Source organism: Serinus canaria, chromosome 10 (assembly GCF_022539315.1).
Source record: "Serinus canaria isolate serCan28SL12 chromosome 10, serCan2020, whole genome shotgun sequence".
In the NCBI taxonomy this organism is placed as follows: domain Eukaryota; kingdom Metazoa; phylum Chordata; class Aves; order Passeriformes; family Fringillidae; genus Serinus; species Serinus canaria.
The window spans coordinates 17009558-17023307 of record NC_066324.1 but is presented as its reverse complement, the minus strand read 5'-3'; the positions used below and the strand labels follow the sequence as shown (position 1 = coordinate 17023307).

General features: G+C 44.5%; 1 protein-coding gene across 3 annotated transcripts in view; it reads right to left on the bottom strand.

Moving 5' to 3' along the window:
* Positions 1–13750, bottom strand: part of ZNF592 (zinc finger protein 592) — a 38305-nt gene that overhangs the window by 1906 nt on the left and 22649 nt on the right. For 2 of the 3 annotated variants that reach the window (XM_030228577.2, XM_030228576.2), the window contains exons 4-8: positions 10096–10272; positions 9178–9337; positions 6276–6554; positions 5097–5209; positions 1016–1184 (exon numbers count right to left, since the gene is read on the bottom strand). In XM_030228577.2, the coding sequence (XP_030084437.2) occupies positions 1016–1184; positions 5097–5209; positions 6276–6554; positions 9178–9337; positions 10096–10272 (898 nt within the window). The remainder of the gene's footprint in view (positions 1–1015; positions 1185–5096; positions 5210–6275; positions 6555–9177; positions 9338–10095; positions 10273–13750) is intronic. The other variant, XM_050978461.1, reaches the window with a different exon arrangement.

Here is a 13750-nt window from a genome sequence, read left to right as displayed (position 1 = left end):
ATGTGAGATGGGAACACTGGGAGAGGCTGGCTGGGCAGAAACATGATTGGGATATAGTTTAGAATCAAGGAATCGTGAAATGGTTTGGGTTGGAAGGGACTTTAAAGCTCATCCAGTGTTCCACCCCCTGCCATGGGCAGGGACACCTTCCACTATCCCAGGGTGCTCCAAGCCCTGTCCAGCCTGGCCTTGGACACTGCCAGGGATGGGGCAGCCATGACATCTCTGGGTAAAAATTTGGTTTGGTGTGGGAACTACTTAGACTTGGTATGGAAAGGAGGAGCCCACAGAAGAGGGACAGCTGAGGGACACAGGGCTGGTTGTTAGCCCAGACAACGCTTCTCAGACTAAACTCTGAACATTCTCCCCTCCACTCAGATTTTGTCCTAGTGGCATCTCTCAGCAACTCATCCCCTCTGTCTTAAAATCTTGCAGCTTCTTCTCCCGTGAGGATGACTTGCTTATATATGTCCCTGCACTGATATGCAAAATGTGTATTTTTAAAATAAATGGAGCAAAGAAGCCCAAGCAGCCAACCCTCCACTCCAAAACAAAAATCAGTAGAACAGTTACAGCTGCTAGACAAAATTACACACTCCTACTTAAGAAAAATTCAGTTTTCATAGGTAATGGATCTAGCAAGCATTTTAATAGAAAATAAATCTTTTATAAGTAGCAGAAAAAAGAAGGGAGAGAAAAGAAAAATGTGCCATCCTCGTGAACAGAGTACCAGGGGAAAACAAGGGTAATAACAGACTTAAATTACAAAATAGACTGAATAAATGCCAGAGAAAATCTTGAGAAATGCAAGATGAAATGCATGTTGTCCTGGAGCTGATGCAGCTCAGCTGCACTGACACTGCTGACCCTGACCTGCCAGAGGGAACCAGGCTGGATGGAATTGAGTGAGGGAAGGAGATCTGCCCTATGGGTGGGAGGGTTTGAGTGGCACAAGGCCACAGCTCGACGTAACACCCCGAATGAACAGCTACTCGCCAAGAACATTTAATTGTACATTTAATTTTCCATGAAAATAGGGATCAGTTACTTCTGCTCTGTCTCTCTCTGGAGCTTTCACTTTGGCCATCTGGGATAAGTCTGGGTTCTTGATGCCGTGCATGAGGCTGATGTGGTTCTCCAGCATGAATGGCTGAGGAAATGTCTGATTTTCATCTGTGCAGTACCTTGGAAATAAAAAAAAAGACAATTTATTAGAGGATATGCTCTTTGTATTGTGCCAAACCAAGAGGTATAATTGGAGACAGACTCTGGTGAGTAATGTACCATCAGATTACCAAAACACACAGCAAAGCATCGTTTTCATAATACAACATTACCCTGAGAGAAATCTAGCACAGTTTGGAGTTTGCCACAGTGCTCATGAATGGGAGTAGGACATGTCTTCTTTACAGTGCTAAGTAAGTGTAGGGACTAGTAGGGGTCAGGCACCCTGTGACAGGTGCCAAAGAGGATAAATTATCAGGATGGAAAACACATGGGAGAACAAAAATGGACTCTGAGATGAGAGAACTACACAGAGGGAGCTGGTGACTCGTGTGACACAACCCAGCCCTGCACCCAGCACTCCCAAGCACCAGGGAGAACCAGCACTACATCCACCAGACTGTACCCCCACAACACAGTTAAAATTCTTACCAAACTGCTGAAATTCCAACTTTTATACCAACAATCTAGGCAGAAACACTCCTGAACATGTAACATGGGTTACTTACATGTAACCCATGTTCAAACCTGGCAGAGCTGCTCCAGAGCTGGCTGACATCTCAAAAAGGAGCTGTGAAGGGGATGTGCTGTCTGCACCTTGGCTCCTGGATCACTGAGATCACCTGGAGTAAGTGCCAGGCCTTGCAGACACAAACCATCCCCCTGAAGTGCACAGAGGGCTGTGTTAGGGGATTGGGAAAGCCAAAACTGAGTACCTGTGCTGTGCCTGCCAGCACAACATGGTGAAGGTCCATGACACACAGACCTGAGCAAGGACAAGTGACACCAGAGCCCCCTGAAGTGCCCTAACTGCATCTGAGACAGAGGATTGAGGCAACAGAGAGGAGTGAAATGTCTCTGGGTAACAAAGACATCTTCTAAAAGGACAGAAGAAGATTCCTACTGATCTTCCAGTAACTAGAAGGAAATTAAATGTTGTGAAAATGCAGACATGCTCATTGAATACTTCTGGGTATTAATAGAATTGCTCAGAGGCTAAATCAATATTTAATGATGATGGAATTTTTCTTCTTCGGGGAGGAAAGCTGAGAGGTTATTAAGTGGTATTTATCAAAAATAAACATGTTGAAAATCAAGTGTTTCAGACACTTTGTACTTAAGACTTGGAAAAGAAGAGTAAGATAATAACCAAGTGAATTATGAAAGAAAATACACAATACATCACAATATTTTGCAATTTGCCCTAATTTAGAGTTCTTCTCATTTGAGCAGGGAAAGATGCTTGCCTAACCTGAATTACTCCAGGGCAGGAGGGTGTTCAAGTAAGTCCTCCATCACTGGTTGCTCCCTACAAATTTATCCAAAACCAGAGACCTAAGCAAGGCAGGGGGAGAAATGGGAAATCACAGCTGAGAACGTTGGAAGCTAGAGGAAGGTCACCTACAAGAAAGCATGCTGGAGTCACAAAAATTATCAATAATCAGACCCATGACAGATTTTATTCATGTTTCACATGGAAACCCAGGAGAGGAGGGTGACATGAAGTTAAGGCATCAAAACCCCTGAATAGTAACAGGTGAGAGAGATACAAAATGCCAAACAGGAAGAAGGAAAAGAGACACCAGAACCAGAAGAAAGGAGGAGCAGTGGACATGTGATGCCTTACACAGTGCTGTAAAGGAGGAATGCAGAGACTGGCGGGTAAGATTTTTAGAGCAGTGAAGGGATCAAATGGAAGACAGGACAAGAGACCTCAGGTCCAAACAAAGAGCAGCTCTTGGAGATGCTGGGAGAGTATTTCAAGGAAGAGGTTTCATCTGCAGAGTGCTCTGGTTTCAGTGAGCCTGCCCTACAATGATTGAAGAGAGCACAACTGTCCAATTAAGACTTCATCAACAGATTTTGAGAAGGAGCAACCACAAGCTGCAGAACTAAATGCAGCCACAATTCCCCTGGATTGCTAACTGTGTTTTCTCTGCTGGCATGATCACTGTCCCTTGGGTAAACCAGTGGAACCACAGCTGTGCGTTGTTCTGAAAAGTAACAAGGTAATGTACAGCAGGCAGGCATATCCTAGGCTGTCAGGAATTTCCACAAAAATCCTTCCCAGTAACATCTTAGGCTCATTTTGATCCTGAAACATTCCACTTTAAAACCAAATGATCCAAAAAAAAACCAAATTTACACAGATCAGGTGAGTGTAACACCCAAGACCATCACCCACAAACTTAAAGATGAATGAAACACAATAGGAGCCAAGATTTCATCTCCTCCAGAGGTTCCAAGTCAGAGCAGTTACAAGAAATGGAAAGCATAGAAGTCCTGGATGGAAAAATATCTCAGGAATGTATTCCCATTGGTAATGCCTGTGCTATATCAATTTACTAAAAGCTGTTGTGGCTCACTAGATAGTTCAAAGAAACACAGTACTTGAGGAATGTACTTGTACTCTTCAGATGAGGTTTTAGCAACTTGAGTGCAGTGAAGTGACAACACACATCAGAAATGCTTGCATTAAACCAAAATTTTAGATAAATTAGAAAAATCCCCTAACCTACATCACAGCAAACTTCTTTTCCAACCCAAATGTGCTTTCATCCTATTTCAAAAGGATGTCTCAGAATGAGACAGGAAGGAATTTTGCAGGGTCACTCAGCAAACTTTATCTGCAGCAGTTATAAAGGTAGATTCATAAGCACTGGGCTTTGTCCTCAACTGAGATTGCATCCACAGTTAAAATATGTTGACCAGCAATGATTTTCATTCATTCACCACTGATTTCCATAACTTGTCTGAAGTCTCCAGATCAATTTTCCAACTTTGAGGGGTGACTTCTCAAGCAATTCCGGCAAGATTAATTCTCCATTGCCCTGCAGCCTGTGCAGTCAGTTCTGCCATTCCACAGCAGTGACAAGATCTGGCTCATTATTAGGATTTTACATACCTTCTGCACCCAAGGAGAAGGCACAACAGTGATGCATGACCACACCAACCACAAAGCAATGAAAGACTGACCCAATATTTTATTGGCTGTATCACAACTATGCAAAATATTAATCTCATTTACCACCTTGTCCTGGGTTGACTATATGATGCTTTTATCCCCAGCTGTCTGTTCTGTTTGTGCTGAATAATAAGCTTTGCACCTTTAAGACTTGTTCCAGAGAGTGAAGGGGGGAGAGAAGAAGCAGCAGTTTGTTTTCAGACACTGCACTCACTCCTCCACATTCCTGCTCCTGGGCTGAGTTGTCTGCGGACGGACAGACAGCAGGGCAGAGCTCTCCTTTGTTTTAGTTAGTTTTAGCCAGCTGAGGCAAAGAAGTTGCCTGGATTGTGAATTTTTCCTTTTCTTTGGAGCTGTTTAAACCTGCTCTGGACTGAACACCAGCAGAGCACCAGCAGCTCCACCTGTGACCCACTGGGCCAGGCCTGGGCCGTGGCATTTCCAGCACTGGAGAGACTGATCAGAGACTGAGTGAGCTGAGCTGCAACCTGGGAAGGGGACTTTCTGGGTTTGTAATCTCTTTTGGTGCAGCAAGGGGTTTTATTGTTTAATAAACAGGTTTTTTCCACTTTTCTCCAAGGAGGTATTTTTCACCCAGACCAGTTGGGAGCAGGGGCCGATTGAATCTGCTTTCCTAGAGGAGCCCTCTGGGGGTTCTCTCCAAAATTTGCCCTGAACCAGGACACACCTGCAGATATCAAACCACACCTTCCCTCAAGTTTCTAAAAGACATTCACTGTGCAGTCAAAAGCAAGGGTTTTTTTTAGCCACTAAGTCTCTTGTGCTTAACACATCTTCTTCTCACTTTGCTTCAGTAACTTGCAGACAGGAGCAGCAGACATGAGTAATTACAACTTCCAGACTCAGAGGATTAGGCTGCTGCTGCCCAGTGGCACAGGGTACGTACCAGCAGGTGTAGACCTTCTTTGCTGTGTCGTGGTTGTTGCGGATGTGTCTGCGCAGGCTGTTGGAGGCGTTGAAGGAGCGCTCGCACTGCCGACAGGGGTATCTCTTCATGGACTGCCAGGGAGAGAGAAACAGCTTTCAGCAGCAGGCACATGGAAGGCACTGGTTGGATTCTAATTCCCCTCCTCTTCACCTGGACATTACCTCTCAGATGCAATAAAATCCCTTAATAATATGTCATTCTACTGATGGAGATCACTAAGACTTAGAGATCCCACTTAGATTCAGCCCTACAATTGGGTAATACCAGCACTGATCCTATAAAACCAGGACTACTTAAAGCACAGGCTTGATTTTACTGATGTTTTTATTAGGAATTACATATATGCTTTTCCTGTAGGTTCATTTGGAGCCACTGGACCCCATGCAGAATTCCCTCAGTGGAAGATCCCTTAATTCCCTCAGTGGAAGGTCCCTTCAGCCCCAGAAAGCAGCAGGACCCCAGTTTTAAATACAGGTCCACTTACCCTTCTCCCTCCTCCTAATTCAGCACAAGAAAAGAGCAAAATGCTAAAAAGCATCACATGGGCCTTTCTGTTATCCATTTATGATATCCACATCCCTCTAAGAAAGTCTGTCCTGTAATCAGCCTCCCCCAAATTTTCCTACAGCCCTTTATATAACCTGCATGTATATTCCAGTTAAAATCTTCTTAGACTTGTTTAATGAATACATATATATATCAAAATAAAATATTTGTCCAATTTCCTACTTCTGTGACATTCAGATAGGAAAATCCAGCACTCAGCCTGCCCTCATCTTCTTCTCTTGAAGTGAGGACATCATCAAGTGGGACAACACAGCCCTCTCCAAATCAAGCTACGAGGACTCAAACACCATGATCCAGATTCCCATTCATGGCTGGGTGACTCAGGATATCAAACAAGAAATCCTGATGTCAAAGTACTGAGAAATCTGGCTGCACACAGCATCTTGGCCCATGTTCTGCCAGCAACAAGGATTAGCCTGACAAAAGTAGGTCAAGGCTTGAGCTGGATGAAACACACAAAAAATGAGATTTGCAGTTCTTGTAATGACAGCCCTGCAAAGGGGCCTGGAATGCAGGAGGCTGGTGCTCTTCCCCTGCTCCCTAGCTCAAGTGTTTCACCCCAGTCCTTACCCTTCCATGATTTCTCTTCATGTGGGACACATAGGTTTCCCGATCAGGGATCCACTGAGAACATTCTTTGCAAGTCCAACCAGTTCTTCTCAGCCTGGACTTGGATTCAGGGTTATGTCCTTCCACCCTCATGTCTTTCCTTGCCAGAGGAGAGGGGGAAGTCCCATTGGCTACCAAAAGCTCCTTTGGTGAGGTATGAACCTGGTTCCTTGAAGCCTTCTCAGACTTCTGCCGAAAGTTTGCGAGCTCCTCAGGATTACGGGGGACTCCATGAACACCCTGTGTAACAGTCATAGTGCAAATGCATGAAACATTTACATGTAATCCATATTTCACACCTTTATTTATAAATAAATACCATTTACTATTTAAATACATTATTTAAGTCCCCACTGGCCAAACAATGTGTTGTTGTCTTGCTCCTGTGTGTTTTCCCATTTCTCCTAGAAGCTGCTGCAGTGATTTCTCTGACAAGAGATCATCCCAAGAAACATGAAGCTTCTATTTCTGTTTCCTGCATGACAACAGCCACTCCTTGGTGCTGCCTGTTTAGCATTTCGGATGAGCCCTGGGAACTCTGGTTAAACAGGGGAGATGCAATGAAGAGAAATTTCAGTTGTCATTATTTCAAGAGCCTAAGCTCTAAAAACACAGAGCTTTGGTAAGCTCTGAATGAAATGTTTGCTGGTATCCTGGGGGCTCCAAAGCTGCTTCATTTTTGCTCAAGGGAAGGGAAGAGAAAATGTTAAAGCTTCTCCAAGTCTGTTTCCTTCAATTCCACTCCATCTATTGATATTTACGTTTTTCATGGTTCAAAACTTTGCTCCTGACATATAAGACAAAGTACAAAGCCAGGAGCCAGCCTTATAAGGAATATGGCTCCAGGCTCTTTGGTTATTCAACAGGCCAAAATCCAAAAGTCCCCCAAAAAGTTATTTAAACAAAGAAAATTGAACATAAGGAAAATAATCTAAAAATGAAGAGCTGTGGGAAAGCAAAAGCAAGTAAAAGAGCAACATACCAAAGAAACCTCAAGAAACTCCCCCAGGAACAGCAACAGTTCATCCATACAAAAGGCTAATTTAGAGGTTTAACTGTGCACAGTAATTAATAATGGGTAAAGTTTCAACACATGAAAGCCCCAGGCATTTGGAAGTCTTTCTATGGGTCAGACACCAAACAAACCTCCAAACACAAGGTCTCAGCTGAGAAGTCTGTGCACTTTGCACCTGGCCCAGCTGATGACCACAGAAGCCACAGCACTGCCAGCTCCTCAAGAGCACAGACACATCACCTTTCTCCCCATCTGGGAATCTCTGGAGTGTTTCAGTGCCCATTACTCCACTGTTACACCACAGGAGGAAAACAAATGAGGAGCATGGAAAAATGAAGTGATTTCTCTGCAGAATCAACACCAGGAAGCAGAGCTAACTCCTGCTCTGCAATGCTCTGAACCTGAGGAAGATGAGGAGGGACATGGATTCTTTATTTTGCATGTAGGCACACAGCACCTCCTAAAAACTCTACCACATGAAGGTGATCTCAGAGGAGATGGGGAGTGCAATTACTCCCCTGCCACAAACAAAAAGCCTTCAGTCACCTCAGAGGTTAAGAGACAAAGTTTTGTGGTGAAGATCTCGGGGTGCTGATGCACAGACTGCTGCAGGCAGGTCCCTGGGCTGGGATCTGACAATGAACCACAAGGTATCTCAGCTCCAGTTTTTTAGCACTGGGGATGAATACCTCTTGAGAAGGTCCTAGCCTTCATCTCAACTCTATTTTCCTAGCTATAATGCACCAAGATTAGCAATCATCAGCTTCAGAGGAGGGCTTCAAATTGTAATTCATTACTGCATGCAAAGCACTTCCAGATTTGCAAGTTAAAGACATGGGGGAGAGAGCAAGGAAGGAGTTTTGAATGGGTTTTGCTTTCAGGAATGAGCTACAAAATCTTCTGGCTTTCTCAGTGTTAGTATAAACAAAATAAAGTCACTGATTAAAAAAAAAAAAGTCCTTTTTTTTTTTCCCTCATCAAAGGGCAAGCTCTTTCTTCAGAATGCCACAGAGAAATCTTCTGAGATGATTTTCGTGGAGTGCTGTTAGACACTGAACATAAAAACATCCTAAGTAAGAGAAGAGAAAAATGCAGCCCTTTTATATTTATGGGATAATGAGATCTGTAAGGCTGGTACTTCCAGGGCAATCACTTCTGCCTCTCTCAGTCACCTCCTGCAGTCTGGGGTGGTTCAGAGCAGCAGGGAGTTAGGCTGTTAAATGCCACACAACCTCCTCTGAGGCTGCTGCAAAGGGGCCAAAGCTCTCCAGGGGAGCACCCAAAATGGCAGATCCAGCTTTCACTACATAAATTCAGTAACAGTGTGGGCAGAGAATAATTGTTCATGTCTCCCAAGTGAAGAAAAAGCTGCCAAAATGAATTTAATTACTTTCCTTGAGTTTAAGAGGCTGGGGACTCCCCAGCCCTGGAAGTGTTCAAGGACACAAGGGACAGCACCCAGAACAACCTGGGATAGTGGAAGGTGTCCCTGCAGGGGGTAGAATGAGATGGCCTTTAAGGTCCCTTCCAATCCAAAGCAGTCTGTGATTCTGTGCTTCTATGAAAATAGAAGAGTTAAAAACCAAAGAGCTTTACCTGTATAAACAAGTTTTTGTCATACAGCTAAAATGCATCTAGATGAGAGGAACTGCCAGCATTAAGATCAACTAACACAAACCACTCCACTGACATTTCCAGATCCTGTAAATCACTGCAGTCTGTATTTTCCACCAAGATATTCCTCAAGAATCTTCCACTTCTTGAACCACTTGCCTCACGTGGTTGATGTAAATTCTCTGTGAACTCAAAAAATAACATCTTGCACCAGTAAGGGAGAGGGTTACCTACCTTGACATGCTGCATTAGCTGCTGCTTCTGCATATACACCAGCTGACACTGTGGGCACTTAAACACTCCCACTAACAACTTGCTGGGGTTCTGCTGGAAGTGCTCTTGGAGCAGCTTCTTCTTGTTAAAGACCATCTCACAAGAGCATTTGTAGATCACCCTTAAACAATTAAAAAAAGTAAATTCAGTCCCTCAGCCTCAAGAAAACAATGTAAAAAGTTATCCCAGCAACTCCAGAAAGGGATGGACTTCTGAGGAGGGCTGTGCTCTCCATGTATTGTCAACACACACCCACGTGGGCAACTGAACCAGTAACTCAACTGGGAAGAACATCAAAATGCCTCAGGCACATACCACAGCTTGCTAAAAATAAGTTTACTTCTATGCATATGCATAACCCGTGTGTATGAGCACAGACAGATGGGAGCAAACACAAAGCAAACCAGCCAGCTACACACTGCTTTCAATCCCACCTTTCCATAGTTCCTCCCTTAAAGCACAGATTTTTGGCACTAGCTCAAGGCTTGGAGGGAACAGCTACAGGGTGGAAAAATCAGGAGGCTTCTCTCTAGTGATTTTTGGGGACAACACTGCCTGGGACAACTCTCCTCTTCCCTTCAAGTGCTAGATGCCCTGGAACCATCTACCAAGAGGTGCCACTGAGGGTCCTGCTGGACAAAGAGGTGACAATTAAGTTCCTTTTATGGATGTTTGCCTGACCAAAGCCCTCTCCTCCTACCCAGGAGACTGTGCTTGTACCAAGGCATGCTCTGGTTTGGAACAGACCCCTGCTGGCAGACAAAGCAGCAGATCATCTTATACAAGGATAAAAACCAAAACCAGAAAAAAAACTGTGAGGGAAAGGGGGAATCCTGGATCCATCCAGCAAAGGAGAAGAGACAAAACCACAACACTTACTGAGTAGTCTTGTGAGGCTCTGCTGGGTGCTGGCTGGCCACGTGAGCCATGGTGGTGTCAGCAGACTTGAAGGCCTTCGGGCAAAAAGAACACTTGTGGAAGACTTCGCAGTGTTTCTCGTGGATGTGCACTTTGAGCATGGCAAGGGTCATGAAGACAACTCCACAGTGGATGCACCTGGGGGAGGCATGACAAAGAGCTGGGTTACAGCCACAGCACCACTTCCATCACACCCAAGGAACGGCACAGATGGGAGCACCAGGCTGTGGTGGGCCCTTGATTCAATCAGTTCAATCTCTTCTGTATTAATGTGGAAGAGTCAAGGAGGAATAAAACACAGGAATCCTGGGCAGAACTCACAGCTAAATGGTACCAACAAGATCTGTAAACCTTCAGAGACTAAAATAATCCAAAAAAGAATGAAGATGTGGTTCAACAAAATGCCAGCCCTGTACCTGTGCAAGCCAATTCCAGCACAGGGCATAAGTGAAAGACTAAAGTACCTGATGAGATCTCCCTGTGGCAAAAAGCAGCACAAATAACCAGTTAGCCCCCAGTACAAAGTAAAGAATATCCAGTCAGGAATCTTCAGCAATTGCTACTCCACTGAGCTCCAGAAAATCACAACAGCAACAGCAAAGATACTGAGAACAGCAATAGAAACACCCAAGGAACTGATAAGGAGCTCATTAAAATCATTAAGATACAGGTGCTGCCTAGAAAGTGCTTGTCTAGAAGGGATGTTTGGGTGCTCAGAGAAGAGAGAGGGAGAAGCAAAAAAAAGGATTCTTCTCAGCAGCTGTAAACAAGGCCAAAAGGAGAGCAGGGCCACCCTGCTGTTCCCAGCTTGCCTCTCCTCCTCTCCACACACACCTGTGACAGGTCCTGCCCAACATTCCCACAAGATGGCAACAATCAGCAGCCTCACTTCATTTAATTTTGACACTCCCCAGATCTGCCTGCTGAGCTCAGAGATGCCACACTCCAACTTACAAGGGCATGTGAGGGTGCAGCCACCTGTCCTCACCTGCCTTGAGCACACCAGCCACAGGGTTTGCCATCCCATAAGTGCACCTCTGCTGAGCTGTAACCAGAACAGCCTCTCCCAAGGATATTCCATCAAAATGACACCAGTGGAACTCTGCTTGAGCCAGCACTGCATATCCAGATGTTAGAGCAGGGGAGCCCAGCCAGGTAATGCAAGGGCCAACCTTGCATTGGTGGGATGTGAGAGATGCACAAGGAATAACCTCCTCACCTTATAAAAAGGTTTTCCCTTCATTTCCCTCCTTCCCCTGCGGGCTGTGTCTGCCCACAGCACTGCTGGGGGACGTGTGCTCAGTGCTGCTGGCACAGATGGACCCCAGCTATCGTGCACTGGCACAGCTCCAAGCCCCTATCATAAACAAACAAGCTGCTGGAATATCCTTCCCTCCAAACCAGCCTCCCAGCAGCGTTTAGGAAACAAGCCCAGGCTTTGAAGTTGCACTTCAAAAGATCATTAGGCAGAAGCCAGCCTGAAGGAGCCAAACCCTCTCCCCCACACTTTTAAGAAAACACACAATTGCTGTTTTCTTAAATTTCAAGAGGGAAGCAGTGACAGAAGCTGGTGTGACCTTTGGGGAAGCATGAAGACATTCTGCTGGGCTAGGTCTGCCTTCAAGCCTGATCTTCAACCATGAGACACAGGGGGAGAGACTTTCTAACACAGTAACACCAGGAGCCAGGTTATTATGGAAGAATGATTGCCCAAAGTATAAATGGAAGAACAAATACTAATCCTGGCACATCCAGGAATATCCAAGGGACTTCCTCCACAAATACTCCCTGGACTAAAAAGAGAGGGTTCTGCTTGATTTTGGGAAGTACTTGATTAAGAATGAGGAATGAAACAAGCACTAACTCAGGGTCAAACGATCACAGGTTAATTTAATTTACAATAAATGGAAGTCTAAACAACAGCCACGCTGTAATTAAGAATCCCAGTGCCAGAAGGACAAGGTCTCATAAACTAATTAGCTGAACAAAGTGGATGGAGGATGTCAAGGGGCTTGCCATGTAATTCCTGCAAATTGCAAATCCTGCTATCATCCCCAGTGCTGCTGGATCCCTCAGGGCAAGGAGGGTTGGCTGGAAGTCTTGGAAAGCATCCTGTGAGAGGAGATAAGATGTTGTCTTAACCCTCAGAATGCTTCCCATGCCATCACCTTCCAGCCCCTCAATTCTCCAAATGGCACCAAGCAGAAAAATGAGTCCCAAATTGGTGGGGACAGCTGGAAGGGGCTTGGAAAAAGTGAGGAAGGTGACACTTGGAGCCAAGGAGAAAGGAGCATTAAGGACAACCTTGGTGAGTTTCATTTTTAACTGTAGAAGACCATTCTCATTTTCAGTGCAATCACTAGCTAAGACTCAACTCCAAATAAAACAACCATACCGCAAATTTATTTGAAAGCACAGGGTTATGAGCAGAAAAGGAGACAGAATAAGGACTTATCACAAAACCAAACCTGTGCTCCAGAAATTCAAGAAAAATAGGGACATAAAGAGAAGCAGCTAAAATCAAGCTGATCCTGGGAGGGATTTAAAGAATTCCTCAGCTTTTCAGCTCTGCAAGTAAGAAATGTGAAAGAAAAGAATGAAGTCACTCTGTGACTACAGGGCAGATGCCACAGATTATCTAGATATGGTTCTGCAACCAGAATTTATCTCTTCTGTTTTCAACAATGTCAGTGATATCAGCCCTGCAGCACAGACAGGCAGGATAACAAGGATGGCACAGCCAGACATTGACCTGTCTAGTGGACTCAGCTTTCACAGATGAGCTTCAGTAGATGTGAACTAGAGGAGAAGTTAAAGAAATTCAGCTTTTAGAGAAACTGGGTAAAGCTAAAAAATCCTTAAGTATAATTTGTGAGCTTTGCCTTCATTTAGAGCTTTAGTAATGACCCTGGAACAGAGAGAAGTATCTGCTAAAGACATCTGTAGACAGATGGAAGCTCTCCTTGCTGGATTCCCAGGTGCCACTGAAACCCCAAGTGAATTTTCTGACATCTCCTCCATACCCCTTTTTCCATCTCAGGGAAAACATTTTTTGCTCCAGCTTTCCTTCTCCCCAGATTAACTCATTTTCAAACAGCCCCAGTGTCACAGCCTTTTAATATGTGATGGAATTAATTCTTTGTTGTGGGCTGGGTCTCCTCAAACCAGATCCCACATTAGAAAACCTTATCTGTATATAATTAAACTCAGAATTAGTTTGTTATGTGCCTCTTGTCTTCACAGTTGAAAGAAAAAGCCCTTGAAAACCTCAGTGTGATTCAGACCAAACCACACAGCAGAGCTTCCTGAAGTTGCAGACATCTTAAAAGAACATCTCCAAGAGCAGAAATTGCCCTGTTTGTTTGAATTCTCAGAATTCTCAGAGTATTTAATGGCAACCAAGAGAAAAAACAGAACTTTAGGGAAACTCAAAAGACCACCGAGTCTCATCTCCCAAGCAAACCATCATGTGTTAAGAGCTGTGCTGCAGCTCAGGTGATCTAAACATGCCAAGGAGGGAAAGCTCACAGGGAGAAGTAACATCTTATTAGAGCAAGCAGTTTACTTGGAGAAAAGATTTGTACCACATCCAGAAGCTTGGGAGCCTTCTCCACCT